Raw genomic sequence first — 21,519 nt, 5'->3', positions numbered from 1 at the left:
AAGAGGGACGTTTGCCACCCTGTGAGAGGCCCTCCCTCAGAGGGGTGAGACAGGTGAGGTGAGAGAGCAAGGGCTTGTCGAAGGGCCCAGACGGTACGCAGCTTCAGAAGGTTAATGCATCAAGGCATCACGTGTCGGGAGAGTAATGCTGGTGAGGAGCAGGTAGCCTCAAAGGGAAGCATCGAGGAAGCAAGTGGTGGCATCTGCTAGTGCCCCCGGACCAGCCGGGGCTCGAGCTGTGTGCCCTCAGGCTGGGGTGTGGTGGCTGTGCTGCTGGCCAGCATAGGCAGGCGCTGTACCTCCTGAGCCCCATATGCCCCAGCTTGGCGGCGGGAGGGCACCCTGGCCTGTGGCCAGTGTGTCCAGGGCCACCGCCGCTGGGCCCTGGGTACTGGCGGCTTCCCTCTGCCGCTCCTCCCTGGAAAGACTGCCGGAGGAGGTGAGGGTCTCAGCTGCACCTGCGAGGACCGGGTTATGTCAGGGGCAAGAAGGAGCTGGAGCCTTCTTTGGGAAGTGTGGAATGCAGGTGTCCGTGGGAAGCGGAGTGGGAGCACTGTCCCAGCGCCAGCCAGAAGGGAATCTGGAGGCACCCGGAGGGTGAGGGAGAGCAGGAGGGCCCAGGCAAAGGAGCAGATATGGGAGGAGGCTGGGATGGCCGAGTGCTAGGCGTGAGTGCTTGTGGCCCCGGGATCTTTAACGTGGTGACACGGACGGGAAGGTGGCCCCGTTTCATCGTTGCCAGGCCCAGGCATACCTAGGACGACAGACTTCCTGGTGCGCCAGTCTTGGTCCTGTGTGAACACGAGCAAGGATGTGTGCACACACGTGCACGTATATGTGGGTGCACACGTGTAGGTGTGTATGCACAAACACCTGTACATGCATGGGCATGGACATGCGCACACTTACGCGTATCTGTCTTGTGCACGCATGTGCGTGTATGCATGTGTTTGTGTACGTGTGTGCACATCTGCAGAGGTCACGGGGGTGGGAAGGTGGGAAGGGGCTGGTGCCCTGCTGGGCGGGTTTGGGCGTTTGCACTGGCACCAGGCTCAGCTCTCACAAAGCCTCGGGGTGGGGGAGGGGCTGCTGGGTGTTCCTGTTACATCGGGGAAACTGAGGCAGGGGAGGTCAGGTAGCTTAGCCAAGTTCACAGAGCTCACAAATACTGAATTGGGATTCGGAGAGTGAATTCCCACGTCCCTGGGGTCAGTGTCGATGGCGGGAGGGGTGGAGAGAGACTGTTCTGGGAACGCCTGCTGTAGGCATTGAAAAGGGGCAGGTTTAGTGGTGCTGGGCAGCCCTTGAGACGGGGCAGCTTTACGTGAGTAGGAGGGAGAAGGGCCGGAAACCCAGCATCTTTGGCAAAGGAAAAAGTAGCGCGTCTAGTACGGAACCCATCAAGCCAGAGCTTCTATTTCACGTCGCAAGTGAACGCTTCTTCAGTGAAGTATCTGCTGAGGCTCCCCTGGACGATGGCTGTGTTCTCTTCGTAGACCATTAACGTTGGGGTCTGGCAGCCATGGGCGGTTGGCCTTCTGCAGCGTCTGGGGTGGCGGGAAGGCTGCGACCCCAGGCCTCGCTTCCTCACCTGTCCCGCCCCTCTCTCCCCAGCTCCTGGCCACACTTGCGGGACATCCCGGAGTCCGGACCCAGGTGGCCATGGCGTCCAGGCGGGCTTCCCTCCGTGGCCTGGTGTCTCACTGCCTCTGGCTGTTGGGGGTCATCCTGCTGATGGATGTGTCTGCCCGGCCTGCCAACCACTCATCTGCTCGGGAGAGGGCAGGCAACAGGGAGGAGCGGGAGATCCTGCCCCCGGACCACCTGAATGGGGTGAAGCTGGAGATGGACGGGCACCTCAACAAAGACTTCCACCAGGAGGTCTTCCTGGGGAAGGACACGGACGGGTTCGAGGAGGACGCGGAGCCACGGAGGAGCAGGAGGAAGCTGATGGTCATCTTTTCCAAGTAGGCGCCCAGGCCTGGGGGACGGGGGGCTGTTAGAGTCCGACTGATTTGCTCACCCGGCACGTACTGTGGCCCAAGCCCAGGCGGGTCGCGTGCTGGGGCTGGGTGGGGTCCCCAGGTGTCAGGGGCCCAGCGCCTCAGCACGCGCCTGGTGAGTTCCAGGCTCCCACGGTATTGGTGACGTGGTGGCACAGTCTTGTGCCAGGACCCAGGATTCGTGGCTCTCGGTTCCAGGAGAGAGACTGAGAGGAGCTGGGACGTGGGGCTGACTCTCTTGTGGGAGCCGCTCTGAGCGCACACGGGTGTCACACGGGCCGTGGACACACACACAGGCCACACGCGCTGGCTGCGAGCACACACAGAGGTCACGTGGCCTGGGGCTTTGGAACCTCTGAGGGAGGTGAGGGGCCTCGAGGCTGGGGCCTGAGCTCAGGAGGAGGCCCTGGGCAGTTGGACTGGGCTTTGTTTCCTGAGCCCACTAGCCTCAGCTTCCTTGTCTGTGAAGGGGGGTGTTGAGAGCCCCGCTTTCCCGGGCACGGTGAGAACCAAGTCCCGGGACCTGCTGTGTGCTTGCCGTCTACTCGCAGGACGGGACGGGGTGGGATGAGGGCGGAGCACAGGTGGAGGGCAGCGGGGCTGAGGGGCGTGGTGGGTTTTGCCCGTGGGTGGGTGGGAGGAGACCAGGCAGCTGCAGGTGGAGGCAAGGAAGGACGGGCGGGTGGGACGCTCCTGCAGGCCGAGCCCCGGTCACTGAGCGGGGCTGAGGGGGAGAAGCCAGCAGGCGTGCCTCTGTCCTCGGCGTCGAAGGCCAAGTCTGGGCGCCGGGTGACAGATCCAGAGAGAGGACCGTGGCCATACCAGGGCCTGGGGGGTTCAGAGGTGAGGAGAAAGGAGAAGCCGCCAGAAGGCTGTGGCGAGAGAGGGCGTCGCTTTCCCGCACGGCCCCCTCAGACGCCGCCCTGGAGGACGGTGACGGTCAGCTGTGCGTCAAAGCCTCGTCCAGCATACAGATTTTATCACTGTCGTCCGGAGTGAGCTTTGCTGCTTCCAGTGAGCAGAGGAAAGCTGGGGACTGAGCCACCAGCGGCAGGTGGCTCCTTCTTGGCGGTCAGATGGAGGCCGACCCACAGAAGGCAGCGAGGTTGGCGTGCCCGTTCTTTCCTCTCCGTGGTGCCCTGATGGGGTTTCCCTGGATGGGTGTTGGTGAGAGATGTGGATCCCGGAGGCCCGCTGGTGTGAGGTGCTCTGTGCACGGGGTGCAGGGGTGGGGGTGGGGGCAGGGGGAGCAGCAGGTGGGCTGCCCGCTGGGGGCAGTCCGTCGGTGGGCTGGCCGAGACCGAGGACAGAGGTGGGCGCCGCTCATGATTCGGCCAGCTCATGCAGAGGGCGCTGGGCTCTTCCCAGGAGTCTGTTGGGAGTACCCATCCCTACACTGAGAACCGCCTTCCCGGCAGCCTGGGGAGGGTGGGCTGCACCACTTGGTGGGCCGGGGGCGAAGTGTATGCCCACAGCCAGTCTTTGGGCTAAAAACCCGGTCCAGGGGACCTACCCAGGCCTGCTCTGGGCATTCTCGGGAGAGAGGGTGGCCCCACCCTGGGTCCTGAGGTCCCTGGGGTCCCTGAGGGCCCTGATGGGGTCCCTGAGAACTTTGAACCTGTTGTGAGATCTTCATCCGAGCAGGTTCAAACTCAGCTGTTGAAACAGCAGTGGGTTCTTCCTGGCCTGGCTTCTGTGCCTTAGAGCCCTTGGCACTTTTGCGTGTTCGGGGGCCTGGAGGGTCTGGTGGATGGGCCTAGGGCTCTGGGAGGGAGGGGCCCCAGAGGGGCCAGGCAGGGCCTACTGGACAGGTGATGGCAATGGGGCAGAATCCAGAGAGGGTGGGATGTCGCCCAGAGACTCAGTGCCAGGAGCAGGTGCGTGACACCGGAGCAAGGTTCCGAAGGAGCAAGGCGCGCAGTGGGGAGGTGGGACTCTTTCCTGCTGTGCGCACACCTTAAGTGTTGAGGGTTGGTTCTTTAGCTGCTTGGCACATAGGTGGGTATGGGTACAGAGCGATACCGAGGAGTCTGGTGCCACAGCCAGGCCGGGGCCATGAGGGCTGGCGTGTGCTCAGAGCCCCTTTGGGGTTGGGCCCCACCCGCATCTCACACCTGGCAGGGCTCTGAGGGCCGGGTGTGCGGATGTCCATGTGGGGGTGGGGGGCTTCCGGGCCACACCTGGGCGCCCGCTGGCCTGTGTGCCTGGAGCCACGAGGGGCCTGCAGTGTGGAGAGGCGGGCGCTTGCTCAGGGGTCATGATGCTAAGGTCACATCACCTGAAGTGCAGAAAACCAGACCGGCAGCCGCGTTGCCGCCTGGGACGACAGTGTCCGTGGGCTCACACGCTGGCTGCCCGTCAGTCTCTCTGAGGGGTGGCTGTCTGCTCTCGCTTGCCATGACCTTGACGGTTTTGAGGAGGACCGCACAGGTGTTGTGTCGAATGTCCCTCGTTTCGGGTTTGTCTCTTGTGTTTTCTCATGGTCAGAGGGGGGTTGTGGCTTGGGGAAAGGACACCCCAGAGGTGAGGTGGCCCTCTTGTCACATCCTATCAGGGGGTCCTGTTGGCCGGTCACCTGGTTCGGGTGGTGCCTGCCGGGTGTCCCTCCTGTCTTCCTGGGCAGGAGCCACTCAGTGAGGCGGTCTCCCTGCGGGGCTGGGGACGAAGCTGTGCCTCCCTCCCGGGACCGGGGGGCGGGGAGCGGCGGGGAAGAACCGCTGTAGTATTTGGAATTCTGGAGGGAGGAGTTCTGTCTCCCCCACGTGCTCACGTTTATCAGCGGTCCCCTCCACCAGCAGGGACTCCTGGATGTGTGTCGTGTACTTGGGGTCCAGTCCCGCACTGTGTTGTTTTGCCCTGGCCGTTGGGGGCTCTTTCATTTGCTTGTTTCGGGGGCACCGCCTTACTTTGTGGCCCTGCCGGGGGCTCCAGGTTCACCTCGTCGTGTGCCCGCCTCAGCCGTAGCGGCAGCCACGTCTCCAAGGAGCCCTGGTGTCTTTTACTGAAGGACGGTGTTTAGAAGCCAGGACCTGGGCACTGGTGTGCGGCTTGCTGCAGCTGTCGCGGCCTGAGGTCTTGTTGGCGGACGCAGTTAGATAACGTGTGCGTGCGTACCGACGTGTGTATACGTAGGCGTGTTAACTCACGCACACGCGTGCTAATATGTGTGCATTTGTGTGCACTAGGCGGTGCATACGCGTGAGCATCGCTGACTCGTGTTTGCACGGGGGCGGGCTGGCCCACGCACACACGTGGACACGTGCTTGCGCCTCAGCTAGCCGTCTGCTTCATCAGCTAGACGTCTGCACCCGCGTATGAAGCGCGACCCCGCTCTGGCTTCGCGGCTCTGGTTCGGGCCTCGGCGTCTGCCACGAGCAGGGTCCCAGTCCATCCACGCCAGCGTGTCCCCGTTCGCGGTGGTGGAGCCCTGCCAGCCATCCTCATGTCCATCGGTCCACCTGTGCTTCCGGGTTCCAGAGGCCTCGTGTGACATTGCCCCTCTGCCCGCAGGGTCGACGTGAACACCGACCGGAGGATCAGCGCCAAGGAGATGCAGCACTGGATCATGGAGAAGACGGCAGAGCACTTCCAGGAGGCCATCGAAGAGAGCAGGGTGCACTTCCGTGCCGTGGACCCCGACGGCGACGGTATGGCCAGCAGGGCTCGGGCTGCCAGGAGGGGGCGGTGCGCAGAGGGCAGGGGTGGGGGGGGGTGGGCGCCCGCTGATGCTGCCCGCGAGACCGCCCTCCCGGCTCCCGTGTCCTCCGCCGGTGAGGGCAGGGCGGGGTGCAGGGGGTGGGCCGGGGCTTCGGGCTGGGTTCCGGCCGCTCCCCTGCTTCTGCTCCTTCAGTTGCCTGACGTCTGAAAATGGTTACATACCTCTTCTCGTGTATTTATCCTTTACCATTTCTTTGAAGTTCGCTTATTTATTTTGAGAGAGACTGCGCAAGTGAGGAGGGGCGGAGAGAGAGAGACAGAACCCCCAGCAGGCTCTGTGCTGACGGCTCAGCGGGGCTTGAACTCACGAACCACGGGATGGCGACCTGAGCTGGAACCGAGAGTCGGACACTTAACTGATGGCGCCGGCCAGGCTCCACTGCTCACGTCTTTGTAAAACTGTCCGTCGTCAAACACCCTAATGGTTGGTCTTTGCTTCTAGGCCGTGTGTCGTGGGACGAGTATAAGGTGAAGTTTTTGGTGAGCAAAGGGCACAACGAGAAAGAAGTCGAGGAGAAGATGAAGAATGGCGAGGAGCTGAAGGTCGACGAGGAGAGTGAGCGCCCAGGCCCTGCCGCAAGCCCGCGAGGGGGACCCCAGCCGGGGAGAGGGCGGGTCTGGGCCAGGAGGAGGGCCCGCAGGGTGAGGCGGGTGGGGCACAGAACTCTGCCCGCCCCTCAGCCTTTCACAGACATGCCTTTAAAACCTCAGGGACAGAAACTCGGTGCACTAGGGTGTTGGCCAAGTTCTAGAGCGCGGCCGGAGAACACTGGCGCCTTTTCCTAGTGACTGCCTTCTGCTCCGTCACCCCGTCCCACCTGGGGGCCCCTGCGGGGCCCAGCATATCCTGTTCCTCCTCCACTCAGTGGGTCACCGTCCTCACCCTTGTCCCACGGTGTCTTCTCTTGGTGGATGCGCAAGCGTGGGAGTTTCTCTGCGGCATCTTTCTGCCTGTGACACGGTCTCTCACGTGTCCACCGGCTGTGCTGGTGAGTGTGCTGGTGGCCTCTGCTTTGCGAAGGGTGCCGCTGTGTCCCCTGGGCCACAGGTGTTCACTGCTGTTGTGTCTCCAGATGAACGGTGGGCCCTCTTGTCTGGGCCAGTGTTTGTGTATCTAGGCCTGGACCCCTGTGTCCTGTGTCGGGACTGCAGCCATACCTTCTCTCTGTTTGATTTTCCCTTTAGTCTTTAATCCCGATTCCCCGTGTTCCTTGCGGGTGTGCAGGGAAGTGATGGCCTTTCTGCGTTAACCTTCGTCCTGTGGTCTTGATACGATTGCCTAGTGGCTCCAGGAGTCTTTGTCAGCTCTTCCGGATTTTCTCTACAGGCAATTGTGACATCTGTGAGCCAAGACCGTTTATTTCCTCCTTCCCAATCTGGGTATCTTTAACTTCCTTTTTTTCTTTTTTGTTTTTAACTAATTTTTAAAGTTTGTTTCTTTATTTTGTAATGTTTGTTTACCTTGGAGAGAGAACGCACACACAAATGTGGGGAGGGCGGTGGGGGTGGGGCAGAGGATCTGAAGTGGGCTCTGTGCTGCCAGCACAGAGCCTGATGCAGGGCTCAGACTCATAAACCTCGAGATCATGACCTGAGCCAAAGTCAAGAGTCAGCCGCTTAACCGACTGAGCCACCCAGGCGCCCCTTTAATTTCCTTTTCTTATTTTACTGCGTTGGCTGGAACTTCCAGTACAGTGTTGAAAAGCATCTTTTTCTTGTTCTGATCTTTGAGGCAAAGTGTCAAGTTTCTCACCATTAAGCATGATGTGAGCTGTAGGTTTTTTGTAGACGTTCTTTGTCAAGTTGAGGAAATTCTAATCTGTTCCTGGTTTGCTGGAAGTTTGGATCATAAATGGGTGTTGGATTCTGTGCAATGCTTTTTCTGTGTTGATAGGGTCATGTGGTTTTTCTTCCTCATCCTGTTGATGTGATGGTTACATTAATTGATTTTTGGATGTTCAACCAGCCATGCATACTTGGGGTAACTCCCACTTGGTCGTAGGATGTAATTCTTGTGTTTTTGGATTCAATTTGCTGATACTTTGTGGGGCATTTAAAAAAGTTTTTTTTTTCTAATGTTTATTTATTTTTGAGAGAGACAGAGACAGAGACAGAGACAGAATGTGAGTGGGTTAGGGGCAGAGAGAGCGGGAGACACAGAATCCGAAGCACGCTCCAGGCCCCGAGCTGTCAGCACAGAGCCCGACGTGGGGCTCGAACTCACAAGCTGTGAGATCGTGACCTAAGCTGAAGTCAGACGCTCAACTGACTGAGCCACCCAGGCGATGTGGGGCATTTTTGCATGAGAGACACCAGTCTGTAGTTTCCTTTTCTTGCAGGGTCTGGTAGTGTCTGAGTTCCCAGCCTTCCAGCTGTCTCCTTGGGGGTCACCTGTCACGGGCACCTCGTTAATGTCTCATGCCTTTATTTTTCCTGCTCAGTCTGTTCCTGGAGCACGTGTAACTCAGCAGAGTCTCAAGTTAAACAGTGAGGAGGCTCCTGGATGCGCTCCGACGCCAGTCGGCCTTTCCCACTTCCCAGGACGTCATCCAGAATTTTAGTTCTGTCCTTTTTAAACCCTGTTCCTTGGATGTTACTATTTTTTTCTGAATTGGTTGTTTGCCTTTTTCATATCTGTTTGTGTTTTGTGTTCCCACGGTTTGTCCTGCGGTTCCGGCTGTTCCCCGAAGGTGTAATTTGGAGGTGTCTGGGCATCCTGGGGGCCTCTGCCCTCTTGCCAGCATTGGTGATTTGGCATCAGCTTCTGGGGCGGCCGCTGGGGTGTGGGCCGCAGGCCCCCTGTCCCTGCCTGCTCTCGGGAGCTAGTCTGTCTTCAGCGCCTTTCCTTTGGCTATGTCTGGGGTCAGGGCTGTCCTCCAGGGGTGTGAGTTCTGTCACCTCAGCACGTGTCTTCAAGGCCCCTGTTCCCTTCTTTAGTGTCGGTGGGGCACTGCAGGTGAGGAGCGGCGCCGAGGGTCTCGGAGGCCGGGGGAGGGTGGGCAGGGGCTCAGAGGTAGGCTTGGGGGTCCCCACGTGGTGGTCTGCCTCCTCGGGGGACCCTCACTCGGCAGGTGCCTGTGGGCTCACGGGCCTCCCTCCCTCCCAGCCTCCCTCCTTGTCCCTGCTTGTGGTCGTGTTGCCGCAGTCTCTGTGTGTCGTCTTCTGCCGGGAGTCCTGCTGTTGGCTTCAGGGCCCACCTTGAGTGCCTGGTGACCTCATCTCAAGACCCTTAAGTGGTTATGGCTGCACAGACCATTCTCCAGGTCAGGTGCTGTTGACAGCCTGCAGGCGAGTGTGTGCTAGCAGCCCCTGTTTCTCTCGGCCCTGCACATGGGCAGGAGGGAGCCAGTCACCCCACCTCCCTTTAAGTGGATTCGCCATTCAGGGTAGGCCACCGTGGGATCTGGTGTTCATCAGAAGGCGCTAAGACTTGAGGCGACGGGTACCGTGTGGGATGCAGCTGTCTCCCTGTTGTGATGTGCCAAGGCCCGGGAGTCCCTGTTCCTGGTGACGGTGGTGCGGTGCAGACACACCTCCTGCCTGAACCCCTCCTGCTCGCCTGGCCTCCAGCTGGACGGTCCTTGAGCCTGCGAGGCCGCGGGCCTTCCCACGGAGGGAGAGCGGGGGTGTGGCAAGAGTGTGCGGGGGATGCTTGAGTCATATCTGGAAGCTGGGTTTTCCTCCGGAGCCCTGCCCTCCGTGTAAGGCGCACGTGAAACAGATGGAAAGGAACAAGGTTATGCTTTGTTCCTGTAGGTGCGCGGGGAGGGTGAGTCAGCCTCCACCGTGCTTTTCCATTTCTCCCGAGGAGCAAACAGCAGTAGTGAGCTGGGGTGGGGGCTGTGTCTGGAGGAGGGTCAGCCCCTGTATTTGGTGGGGAGGATCTGTGTCCAGGGGCATATGTGTGTTTGTCTTGTGGGACCTGTGTCTGTGTCTTGGGAGGGTCTGTGTCTGTCTGGGGGCTTTGCCCCCTCTGCCTCCCTGAGGGCCGAGCTCTCCTTCGGGAGAGCGGCGCTAGGCCTCGCTTGCCGCAGCGTCCTGAGCGGGCCCTCCTCTGCGGGCAGCACACCTCAGAGCTTTCCTGGTGCGTGCAGGTGCCGTGGGGGCCTGGGTCCTCACAGATGTGCCTCTCTCAGCACAGGAAGTCCTGGAGAACCTCAAAGACCGTTGGTACCAGGCGGACAACCCCCCCTCGGATCTGCTGCTGACTGAGGACGAGTTCCTGTCGTTCCTTCACCCCGAGCACAGCCGTGGCATGCTCAAGTTCATGGTCAAGGAGATTGTCCGGGACCTGGGTGAGGCCTGGCCGGAGGCCCTGGCGCCCCCGGGGTGGGGGTGGGGGTAGGGGCAGCTGGGCTGGAGGGAGGGGCCCACTGGCACCTGCAGCGACTCTCCCGTCAGGGGTCAGCCTGGGGGTCTCGGAGGCTGTGTGGCCACCTGGTGAGGGAAGGCCAGGACTTGCCCTGGGCCGTCTGACTTCCACCAGGCTCCTGGGCACCTGTTTTGAGACACACCTGTTCTGCTTTAGGCTGAAAATTTGGCAGCAGACCTGTCTGATGGACTTTCTTCTGGGTGGGCCTGGGTGGTCCCGTGCTCACTTGGGGTCTGAGTGTCCACACCTCTGTCCTGCAGACCAGGACGGTGACAAGCAGCTCTCGCTGCCTGAGTTCATCTCTCTGCCCGCGGGCACGGTGGAGAACCAGCAGGGCCAGGACATCGATGACAGTTGGGTCAGAGACCGGAAAAAGGAGTTTGAGGAGCTAATCGACGCCAACCATGATGGGATCGTGACCATGGCGGAGCTGGAGGTGAGCGCAGGTGGTGGGGGGCGTGGGGGCGCCTCTGGGGTTGGGCTCAGGGCCCCGAGGCTTCCCGTGGGGCTGCAGTGGGCGGGAAGGCGGCACCGGTCCGGCTGTGGCCGGTCACTTAGTGGCACCTAGAAGCGGGCTCCCTCAGGGGTGGGGGTCCACCCCACCAGCCTGGTCGCCTTTGGCACTCAGAGGGGATTCGAGCAGGGTGCCTGTGCCTGCCCCTGGTCAGGGTGCCCCCTGGTTGGGGTGTCCGGGTGTCTTGGCCTCTCGAGGCTCCAAGAAGCCGCTCCCCAGTGGGCATGTGGCTGGACGCTGGGGCCGTGGGCCACGTTGGAACCCACCATCTTCCCCCGAAGTGTTTTCACTGGTGCCGTGCAGGCTTGTTTCCCCCATTGCTGTATGACTCGTTTGTCGCACATCAGAATTCTCTGCTCCCTTGCTGATAGCTGGAGGACGGACACCTGTGGTTCAGGGGTCGAACGGTGGCTGATTTGGTCCATGTTTCCGCCTGTGTCCGTGCCCCGCACGCCCCACTGCCAGGCCGCGGGTGGCCACTCAAAGCTTCTTGCGCTCCAAGAGAGCTCCCCTCCCTCCCTCCCGTGGTGGGGGCTCCCTGGCGAGGACGGGGAGGCAGTGAATCTCCTGCACCCACACAGGCGAGGCTCCCTGGCCCTGAGCCACTTCCAGCCTGGTGTGTGCCTTCCAGAACATCCAGGAACACGCCGCCATCCCCTTCCTGCTGCTTCTGTGCTATCAGCCATTGGGGGGGGGGGGGGGTTTAAACAAGGACTTGCTCTTTGTAGCTGGTTAGAGGGTTCCAGCCTTGCTGCTGCTGCCTGAGGCACAAGGTGCTGACCTCGCTGACCGGGTGTCCGTGTGGGGCGGGGGCATCCACCTCGGTGGGGGCTCTCAGCCGTGTCACCACGCGCGGACTTTGGGCGCCATTGTGACAGTGGCACCTGAGGTCCAGGGGTCCCAGTGCCGCCGGGGAGCGGGCGGGCCAGGGGGGCCCTGGCGGCCAGGGCCGCGCTGACGCGGTGCCCACGACCACCGTAGGACTACATGGACCCCATGAATGAGTACAACGCCCTTAACGAGGCCAAACAGATGATCGCCATCGCCGACGAGAACCAGAACCACCACCTGGAGCCCGAGGAGGTCCTCAAGTACAGCGAGTTCTTCACGGGCAGCAAGCTTATGGACTATGCCCGCAATGTGCACGAGGAGTTCTGAGCCCGAGCCCCCCGCCGCCCGCCCCTCCCGGAAGCCTCCCTCCCTCCTGCCGTCCTCGGGCCCCGGGTCCGGGCTCCTCGAAGTTGTGCTCGAGCAGGCCGGAGCCCCCGAGGCGCGCCACGGGCCGGCCGCCCCTGTGCGCGGGGCCCCACGTGCTGCCACGTGTCACTTCTGGGAAGCGGGTGCCGTCGTGCGAGGGCACGGACCGCAGTGGCGCCCTGCGGGCTCACCACACCTGTGGGAAGTGACGCGGCTCCTGCCGCCTCCTTAAAGACCGAGCGGTGGAGCTCGTGCTCGAATGTGCTGCCGGTGGCCAGTGGCTGGGGGTGCCTGCCCTTCCGAGCGGAGGACGCTCGGTCTCCGAAAACACAAACACTTGTGACAAGAATCTTACGAATTTACTTTAAAATATAGTTGCCTTTTTCTCCCAGCTTCTTTTTTTTTTTAAGCCCATACAATGATTTTGGAACGTTTGTGGCTAGGTGGCTTCCACTTAGCGCTTTTGAGGTGGGCGATTTGGTGAGAACAGAGAGTTTGGTCAGGCAGGTGCGGGAAGGACCAGGGTCCCGGGTGGGGCTGCATGTGACAGATGTGTTTACCGACAACGGGGACCTCTGGGAGCTCGTGGGAGATGGCTTTCGCAGGAAGCCAAGGGTGTGGGCTACAGATTTAAAGTCAGGAGCCTGAAGCCTGGGCCTGGGTGAGACCCCCTGGGAGGGGCTGGGGGGCGGGGCAAGGGAACCGGAGTTCCTGGTAGAAAGGGAAGATCTGAGAACAAGCCCTTAGGGGAGGGACCGGGGTGGGGGGTGGTGAGAACTCAGGAGTCCACCGAGACTGGCCTCAGAGCCCCCAGCCCGGTCGGTTGTGGGGGCCTGGAGTCTCCCTGAGCCGGTGGTCAGGGCCTGGGGACAGGACAGCGATGTTGGCTGAGGTTCCACCAGACCTGCATTTCTCACACATGCTGTCCCAGTCCTTCCTGGGGGTCAGCTCTGCCCCGTGCTTGACTGGCGTTGGGGACAGAGGGCATTGAACTGTGAGTGTTTCGCGGCCCCTGACCCCACACGCCTCTCAGCTGCCACCTCCGGTCTCTGCTCCCCCCACCCCCTCCCTGCTGGCCATCCTCTCAGGAGCCCTGCGCCGTGGTCCGTGGCTCCTCGGTGGACAGCTCGCCCAGCCAGCGGGTCCACCCTTGCCACAGGGACCCGCTTCCGAAAAGCGTGGGAGCGGGGCCGCTGCAGAGGAACAAGGGCGCGGTGACACCTGGGCTGGTTTCTAGGCAAACAAGAGGAAAGACTTCAGAAGGGACGAGAGTGCGTGGTGGGAGGGGTCCCCATGGTGGCCAGGCCCACGTGGGTGCATCAGCAGCAAGCAGGTGTGTGACACTTGGGGGTGTGGGCTGAGCTGGGGGGGGGGTCGGCTGGGCCCACAGGATGGCGGTGGATCGAGCGGGTGACATACAGTTAGTTGTCTGTGCTCCACGGGCCGCTGTGGACCGATGCGGATACAGGGGCCAGGTGTGCAGGGCCTCAGGCGGTGGAGGCCAGCGCCGCCGGAGAGGGGAGCGCTGCCCACCAGACCCCCGGGTTGTTCCCTCAACCTCAGAGGCTCCGGTTTGTTTTTGTCAATTTAAGAAAAGGTTTTTCTCACCACCTGTGGGAGACGGCGTGCACGCGCACACACACACACACACACACACGCACGCACGCACACGCACGCACACCCGGCCGTCTGGACGCCCTGATCCCCTTCCCTGTGTGGACCCCGTCTCACTTGGCAGGCGTGGCGAAGGCTGACCCTGAGCGGCCCCCTGCCCGCTGGGAGAGCTGCCTCTGCCTCCGCCCCAGCCGCTGTGGGCCGTGGCCGCCTCCCTGGCAGCCTTGCCCCGCAGAGCCCAGGAGGAATTTCCCACAGACGGGCCGGGGGAGCTCAGCTTCCTTACCTGTTTTTCTCGGGGAGGGGGATTTCCAGCTCCTACCCCGCTCTCGTCCCATCCCCAAGGGAGGCCCCCTGCCTGAAACTTTTTAAAGTAACTGTTGAATGGTTAATTTCATCTCACGGTTGTGATTTGAAAGGTACAAAAATGACACAGTAGAGCGTCCCCTTCCTCGAGGGGTGTGAGAGAAAATGCACACGTATGCACACGTTCGTCTGGTGTGCGCACATGCGTGTGCCTGTGTCCTTCCCCCTTGACCCACCGCAGAGTTCCTGCACGCGGGCCTTCCCTGCCCGCCCTGGATCCACCCAGATCTGTGTCTGAGGGCGCCACGCGCTCCGTAGGATCACACTGGGTCGTTCCAGTCTTTACTGCTGCCTTGGTGCTGTGGGGACACCCTAAGCCCAGGGTGGGTGTGGGGCAGGGTGGGGAGAGCCTGATGTGGCCTCTAAAGTTCTTGGGGAGGCAGAGTTGGCCCTGCCAGCAGAAGGCTCACAGCTGTCCTGCTGGCCTCTGCCCGGCCGGGGAGTCGGAGTGGGTGCTGATGGTTTGTTTTCACGGGACTCCCCACCCCCACCCCAAAGAAGTACCTGGGTGTTCACACAGGTCCCGGCACGTGAGGCCGGTGACACACACATGTGCCCGCGCACGGACACAGGTTCACACGTGCTCTTGGGCACACTGCCCCCAGGATGCATCTGCAGGCGTTTGGTCCGTGGGGCCGTCCGAACACAGCACCATGGGTGGGGCAGCTTAAACAGCAGTCCTGGGGCCCCGGTCAAGTGTGGGCAGGGCTGCTCTCTCCTGAGGCCTCTCTCCTTGGTGGCAGATGCCGCCTTCTCCTTCGTCCTCGCGAGGCAAAGAGACCCTCCCTCCCTCAAGGTGGGAAGAGACACTCCTGGGGTCTCTCCCAAAAGGACCACGGTCCTGTGGGGTCAGGGCCCAGCCCTCTGACCCCGTCTAGCCCTAACCACCCCCCTAGAGGCCCCATCTCCAAACACTGCCACGTTGGGGGTTGGCTTCAGCACGTGGGGACACAGTTCAGTCCCTGACACTTGCGGTGTTCAGACACACTCAGCCTCACGCACACTCTCCCACACCAGCACCCCCCTGCGTCCGCACCTGCCTGCTTGCCACACTGCTCCTCACCTGCACACGCTCTCCCACGTGCTCCCACGTGTGCACGCTTGCTCTGAGCTAGTTCTGGGCACTTGTGCCAGGGACCGTGCTCTGGAGGCGGGAGCACTCCTTTTCTTCCCCCTGAGCTGGTGCCCAGTCACGGGTCCAGATGGTGAAGGGCCTGTCTCCCGACCCAGTGTGCTGCCTCCGTTCACCCGTGTCCTCTGTGCACCCTTTTGCTGAGGGGGTGAAGACTGGCGTGAATGTGGCCTTTTGTGTGTGTGTGTGGGGGGGTAGGAATAGCCAGCCGCCTGTTCCCCCGGAGGGGCCGACCCTGCCCTGTACAGGGAGAGTGGGTGCCCAGAAGGAGCGGGCTTTGGAGGGCTTCTGAGACCAACCCTCCTCCAAGTGGCTTGAGTGGGCAGAGCAGGGCAGGAAGGCATCCAGGGTGCCCCGCTTCCCTGGTGAGATGGGAGCCAGAGGGGTCCCGTGTCGGGGGGGGGGGGTGGGCGTAGACCGGATGGGCCTGGCAGGGGCCAGGGGGCTGTGGGGCCGCACTTTGGCCCCGGGGTCTGTCTGCATGCTGCAGGAGGGGTCTGGGCTGGTGCCCAGCTGCCAGCTGGCTGAGCCTGAGGTTAGTAGGTGTCGTTGAGGGGATGGGGGCCGGGCCCCGGGGCAGAAGAGAAGCCCACATCCCAGACAGGCTGCCTTCCTGCCACCAGCCCGGGTCAGGGGTCGCCAGCCCTTCCTGGGCCTCCGTCCTCCTGGTCCCCTCCTCCTCCCTCCCTCCCCACCCCTCCCCCGCAGCCCTTATAGCCACATCCTGCAAGGAAAAACCCCAGACTCCTGCACCGGGCAGAGATGAGGGTGGTTGTGGGGGCTCAGTGGCCCAGGGCGCCTCACTCAGCTGTCCAGCTCCTGGGGCTTGTGCTGGGCACCGCGGCCGCGCTCCACTGTGTCGGGAACACCTACCCCAAAGACGGCAAGTGCTGTAGCGAGTGCCCACCAGGTGAGTGGTCTGGCCACAGAACTGGGGAGGGATGCCTGTGGGGGCATGGGGATGAGGTACATGGGGAGAGGGGACATGGAGACCTGGGACATGGGGACATGGGGACAAGGGACATGGGGATGGAGACATGGGGATCGGGGAGAGGGGAAGGGGGACAGGGACATGGGGACAAGGGGACAAGGACCATAGGGATGGAGACACAGGGATCGGGGAGGGGGAAAGGGGGACAGGGACATGGGGACAAAGGGACAAGGGCCATAGGGATGGAGGCATGGGGAAAGGGGGACGGGCATGGGGACAAGGGACATGGGGATGGGAGACATGGGGTGAGGAATGGGGAGAGGGAGATAGAAACACGGGGGCCTGGGACACAGGGATGTGCAGATGGGGTCCTGGGACACAGGTGTCACGGACTAGGGGACTCAGGACAGTGGCCGGGCCAGAGGCTGGGCAGGCTGAGTCCACCCTCCTCGTCCTGCAGGTTATGGGATGGAGAGTCGCTGTAGCAGTGACCAGGACACCAAGTGCCTCCAGTGCGCGTCCGGCTTCTACAATGAGGCCGTGAACTACGAGCCTTGCAAGCCCTGCACACAGTGCAACCAGAGTGAGCGCCACCCCGGCCCTGGCCCCTGGCCCCCCACCTGCGTCCCGTTGCCCCGCCCAGCGCTCTCGTGAGGCCCCCAGCGCCACAGAAACAAACCCCAAACCATAGTGGGGCTGCCACACCACGGAGGTCCCCAAGGAGAACTGTCCTCCTCCCAGGGGGGCTGAGGCCACGCGGAGTCAGGGAGGAGCATGTGCCTGCCAGGTGGCCTTTGGGGTGACGAGACCTGGATCCAAGGGCCATGTAGGGTCCTGGTGCAGGCCTGAGGGACGGTGGGAAGGGAGGCTGCCGCGGCCACCGGATGCCCTAGGGGCCAGAGGAATATGGCCTCCAGGGGCTGTGTGTGGGGCTGCTGGTCCGGGGACCCTCGGCTTCTGTCCTCCGGCCTCTCTGCATCCCTGCCAGCTGTGCCTGCCTCACCTGACCCCCCCCCCCCACAGGAAGTGGGAGCGAGCCCAAGCAGAGATGCACACCCACGCAGGACACCGTCTGCCGCTGCAGGCCAGGCACCGAGCCCCAGGACGGTTACGATCGTGGAGTCGGTGAGCCCGGAGTGGGGGGGCAGTGTGTGTGGTGAGCCCCGGGCGGGGTGGGGGGCAGTGTGTGTGTGAGAGGCCAGGGTCACGTGCCTGGGGGGGCCTCAGGAGCTGTAAAAGAAGCATGTCTTCCATATCGCACGCTCTCACTTCCCCTGTACCCCCATCCCAGTCCTGCCACCATGTTCCTTTCCCCCAACAAACAGGTGCCCAGAAGGGGGTGGGGCGGGGCACCGGGTGCTGGCCAGTGGGTGGATGTGGGCAGGGAGGGGCTTCCAGAGGGCACGGTAGGTGAGCGCCTAGCCCTCCAGGACCAGCCCCCAGTGGCTGCAGCGTCCAGGTCCCTGAGGTGGCAGGAGATGGACTGAGATTGTCCTTGTCTTTGTTGCAGACTGTGCCCCGTGCCCACCGGGACATTTCTCCCCAGGTGATGACCAGGCTTGCAAGCCCTGGACCAAGTGAGTGTCCTGGGGGCCTGGGGATCAAGGGGCCAGGCCTGGGAGCAGGAAGCTGCCGGCTGGGGGTGGGGTGCTCCTGGCTCCTGCTGCCCTGACAAATGGCCCGGTCCCCTCATGACTCCTGCTCCTCACGGCCCATGACCCTGGCCCCACCATGGCCCCTGCCTGCCTGCTCAGCCCCGGGGCCAGCCTCCTCCACCAGCCTGGCTGCTGGGCCGGAGTGAGGAGTGTGTGAGACTCTTTCCCAGGCCCTGGGAGTTTATGAGACCAGTCGGTTGTAGCTGGGGGCTCCGTGGTGGGGGCGGGAAGAGACGAACAAGCTGGTGGTGTGAGAGGGCAAGACTGGGCTGGAGCCGGCTGGGAGGAGACTGTGGGGAGCAGAGGGAGGGGAAATGGGGAGTGAGGGTGTGAGCAGGTGGCCTTGGAGACCCTGCAGGGTGTGAGGCCCCCTGGGGGGGCGGTGAGGGGCCTGGGCGGGTCTTTGGCGGGGTCCCCAGCTGCTCCCCACATCCCCTGGTCCTGTCTCAGTGCTGGGCCCATCCCGTCAGTCTGGCAGGAGTCAGGGGAGGTGGTGGTACGGACCTGTGGCCTGATCCACACCCCCTGCCCTTCTCAGCTGCACCTTGGCGGGAAAGCGCACGCTGCGGCCGGCCAGCCAAGGCTCAGATGCCGTGTGTGAGGACAGGAGCCCCCCAGCCACCACGCCTTGGGAGACCCAGGGCCCCCCAGTCCGGCCCCCTACCACCCCGCCCACCACAGCCTGGCCTAGGACCTCACAGGAGCCCTTCACACCCCCTGCAGAGCCCCCCAGGGGTAAGGGGGCCTGGCCTTGCCCCAGCAGGGCCCTCCCCCCAGTCCAAAAAAGAAGGGGGCTGGGGGAGGATGGGGTAGAGACGCCCTCTGCCCTCATTGGGGTCCTCCTGGGGCGGGTGGACTGCTTCCTCTGGTGGCCCCAACCCCAGCAGGCCCCGCCTCCCCACAGGTCCCCAGCTGGCCGCCGTCCTGGGCCTGGGCCTGGGCCTGCTTGCCCCGGTGGCGGCCGCACTGGCCCTGCTCCTGCACCACAGAGCCTGGCGGCTACCCCCCGGTGAGTGCGCAGTGTGTCCCCAGCCCAGACGGCTTCCCGAAGGGGTGGAGCCGTTGCCCACCTGCCCCCCTCTCCTCCTCCCCAGGTGGAAATAGCTTCCGGACCCCCATCCAAGAGGAGCATGCCGATGCCAACTCCACCCTGGCCAAGATCTGAGCGGCCAGGCCAGGGGCCCAGAAGGTCTGCTAGACATTGAGGGGCCGTGGGGCGCCCCCAAGCACGGGCCGCCACATCCCACCTTCCCACCACCCACCCTGCCACCCCGCGCCGTTTTAGGTGCTCCTGGGCTGACACCCAGGGCTCTGCTATGTATGCTGTGCATACTCCCCGCCCAGGGTGGTGCCCCCCCCCCCCCCAATAAACGACACTGGCACATGTGGTCTCTGACCGGGCACTGGTGGTCTGGGGGCTGCACACGTGTGGGGGGGGGGGGGGGCGGGGGCTGGGGCTGTGCCCACCTCTGGCTGGAGAGGGGGCTCAAGCCGACTGCTCAGAGACCCCAGGACCCCTGCCCTCATCCTTCTCTGGGCACGTCCCAGCACCTGTGGTGGGACGTGGAGGCCTAAATGAGCGTCCTGGGGGTGGGGTTTGGACAACCCAGCAGCTTGTGGGGGGAATTCAGGAGCTGCTCCCCCCAGACCCTAAACCTGGGTGAGTGGGCCCGAGGCCCCCCCAGTGCTAATGGGAGCAAGTAGGAGGCCTGAGGCCCTGGTCCCCAAGGGGACTTTTGAGAGTGACCCTTCGGGTTTGTGTTCCCCTGAAGGAGAGAGCTCTTTCTCGAGGCCTCTAAAACCCCCTGCCCTGCCAGACCTGCGAGTGGGTCCCCGCAGCAGCACTTTGGGAAACGAGAGGCTTCTGGAGGGGCGGACTGCACGGTGGCCGGCTGTCCAAATGCCCACCGACGACGGCACAGTCCCACTGACCTCAGCGTGCCTTCCAGGACCATGGGGCCCTCCCGCTGGGGCGCCAGGCCACAGAGCGAATGTCCTTCATGGCTGCGGGGCGTCCCGCAGCCAGCAGGTGACTCCGAGCCCTGGTTTTGGCAGAGCCTCAGCTCTGGCCACCAACCCTCCTTGTTTCCTGGGCCATCTTTCTCCCCAAGGTCACCCCAAAGGCCCGTTCAGCCTGTCTTCAAATCTCCCAGTGCTCCCGCCCTGGCCCGAACACCGCCAAGGGGAGACAGGGCCATCCCTTGTTCATCAGCACCAAGTCCCCACAGGCGTGGGACTCAGCAGGGAACAAACCAATGTAAACCGTGCGCTCCAACAGACAGCAAATCCACACCATTGATTTGGGGATCAGGGGTCCCCAGGACAGCATGGAGGCTATGGAAAAGTGCTGTGGGGCTGGTGGAGGGGCCAGATCCTTGGGGCCCAGGGCTTCCTCTCCACACCTCCCCGCTCTTCCCCCCCTCGCACACCCAGGACGCCCTTCGCTTGCCTGGCTGCCCCAGCTCTGCCATCGGATGGGAAGGTGGACAGACTCAGCTTCTCTTTGCTGCCACACTGACCCTGAGCACAACTCTCCGACCCCTCACCCCCTGCCCGTCTGCTGAAAAACCCCAGCCTCCATCTACCCCAGGCCCTGCCTGACCCCCGAGCCTGGGTGTTGAGCTGGTACCTCCCACAAGCCCCAAAGGCACACACTCAGCACGGCGACTGGTGTGTCCCCAGCTTCCTTCTCCCACACGGCCCCTCCTCCACGCCCCCGCCTGGCTCCCCATCCGGGCCCCGCTGTGGGTACAGGTACGAGTGGCTTTGAGATTCCCATCTCCACACCACCACCACCCACCCCCTTCTGGTTACTGCCTGGCTCCTTAAAGGGCCCTCTGCTAACAGGAACAGGGGTCACCGTGTCGGTTGGAACAGGTGATTGTGTAGAAATGTGGCGAGCTGCTCATAAAGGATTGGAAAACGCAGACGAGCAGATAAAGATCATCTCTCGCCGCACTGCCCAGTTACAGAAACTCTACTCATCCACGCAGCCTGTGGCTAGGGGTGGGGGGTGGGGGCTTCCGGAGGGGCTGGAACGAGAAAGCAGACGCAGGCACTGACATTTTGCTGATGTCACTCGTGCCTTTTGAGGGGGCTTGCTCATAAGCCACCATCCCGTGGGCATGATGTAATCTAGGCCCTTTGATTTTTGTGCTGCTGTGGCTGGTAACCACGGAAGATCGTTCTTCTCCCACTCGGGCCCCTCCAGTGGACATTTTCTGCACAGAGCTCCTCCTGCCCAGCCCACCTTCACCCCTCCCCCACAATAAACTGCTTCCAGAAGTTTCTCTGCCCTTGCTTCCGGAAGGACCAGCTGATGCATGGCACAGGCCGACAGAGTTTGTGGGTGTTCATTGTATTTGCCTGGGCCGCTTGGCGGAAACGGGGTGACCCTGCGCTGCCACAGACGGGACCCCTCAGGTCTTTGAAATGAGCAGTGGACGAAGGAGCTGCCCCATTCTGTACTTGGAGCACCTTTACCTGGTGTCCGGCAATGGCCAGCGCTTGGACCCGTCTCGTCTAGGAGCTGAGCGGGGATCTCAGGGCTCCTTAGAGAGGGCGGGCCTTACCTCAGCCTGGAGCCCCTCCCTTCCCTGCAGGACCCTGCCTGACCGTCTGGGGAGGGGCTGTGCATCCTGGGACTTGAACAGTTGGGTCACAAGTTGCTAATTCCTATCATTTCCCTCGGGCCAGGTGGCAGGTGCAGGTCTCAAAGGCTTATGTCACAGCTATCAGCACACCTACAGCCCGTGGGGCACATTCCCGATCCCCCCTCCCCAGAATTCTCAGAAGTCTTCACTGCTTCCCTGCCAAGACTCAGCTGGAGGGCTGGGAAACACGGCTGAGCTTTCCAGGGGGGGCTTACAGTAAGGAGGCAGGGCCCCAGAACCCCTCTGTGCCACACGGGGAAGCCGAGGCTCAGAGAGACAAGGGACGGTGAGCTGGAGGCTGTGTTCTCTGTGGTTCGAGAGCTCCGTCAGGGGCTGCCCCTCCACCCACTTCCAGGAGGACCAGA

The 21,519-nt window shown here is 62.7% G+C and overlaps 2 protein-coding genes across 2 annotated transcripts; both read left to right on the top strand.

The window, feature by feature from the left end:
* The first annotated feature begins 1,642 nt into the window (after positions 1-1,642).
* SDF4 (stromal cell derived factor 4) lies at positions 1,643-12,194 on the top strand. Its single transcript, XM_030323869.2, has 6 exons — positions 1,643-1,967; positions 5,514-5,650; positions 6,163-6,276; positions 9,857-10,015; positions 10,353-10,528; positions 11,588-12,194. The coding sequence occupies exons 1-6, from the start codon at positions 1,663-1,665 to the stop codon at positions 11,762-11,764; spliced, it is 1,068 nt and encodes a 355-aa protein (XP_030179729.2). The 5' UTR covers positions 1,643-1,662; the 3' UTR covers positions 11,765-12,194.
* Positions 12,195-15,423: 3,229 nt separating this feature from the next.
* TNFRSF4 (TNF receptor superfamily member 4) lies at positions 15,424-18,889 on the top strand. The gene is made up of 7 exons (XM_030327533.1): positions 15,424-15,825; positions 16,307-16,429; positions 16,870-16,971; positions 17,357-17,423; positions 18,040-18,236; positions 18,406-18,510; positions 18,596-18,889. The coding sequence occupies exons 1-7, from the start codon at positions 15,678-15,680 to the stop codon at positions 18,664-18,666; spliced, it is 813 nt and encodes a 270-aa protein (XP_030183393.1). The 5' UTR covers positions 15,424-15,677; the 3' UTR covers positions 18,667-18,889.
* The last annotated feature ends 2,630 nt before the right edge of the window (positions 18,890-21,519 follow it).

This window comes from Lynx canadensis, chromosome C1 (genome assembly GCF_007474595.2).
Source record: "Lynx canadensis isolate LIC74 chromosome C1, mLynCan4.pri.v2, whole genome shotgun sequence".
NCBI lineage: Eukaryota > Metazoa > Chordata > Mammalia > Carnivora > Felidae > Lynx > Lynx canadensis.
The sequence above is the reverse complement of the archived record's forward strand: the minus strand, read 5'-3'. Positions and strand labels throughout refer to the sequence as shown.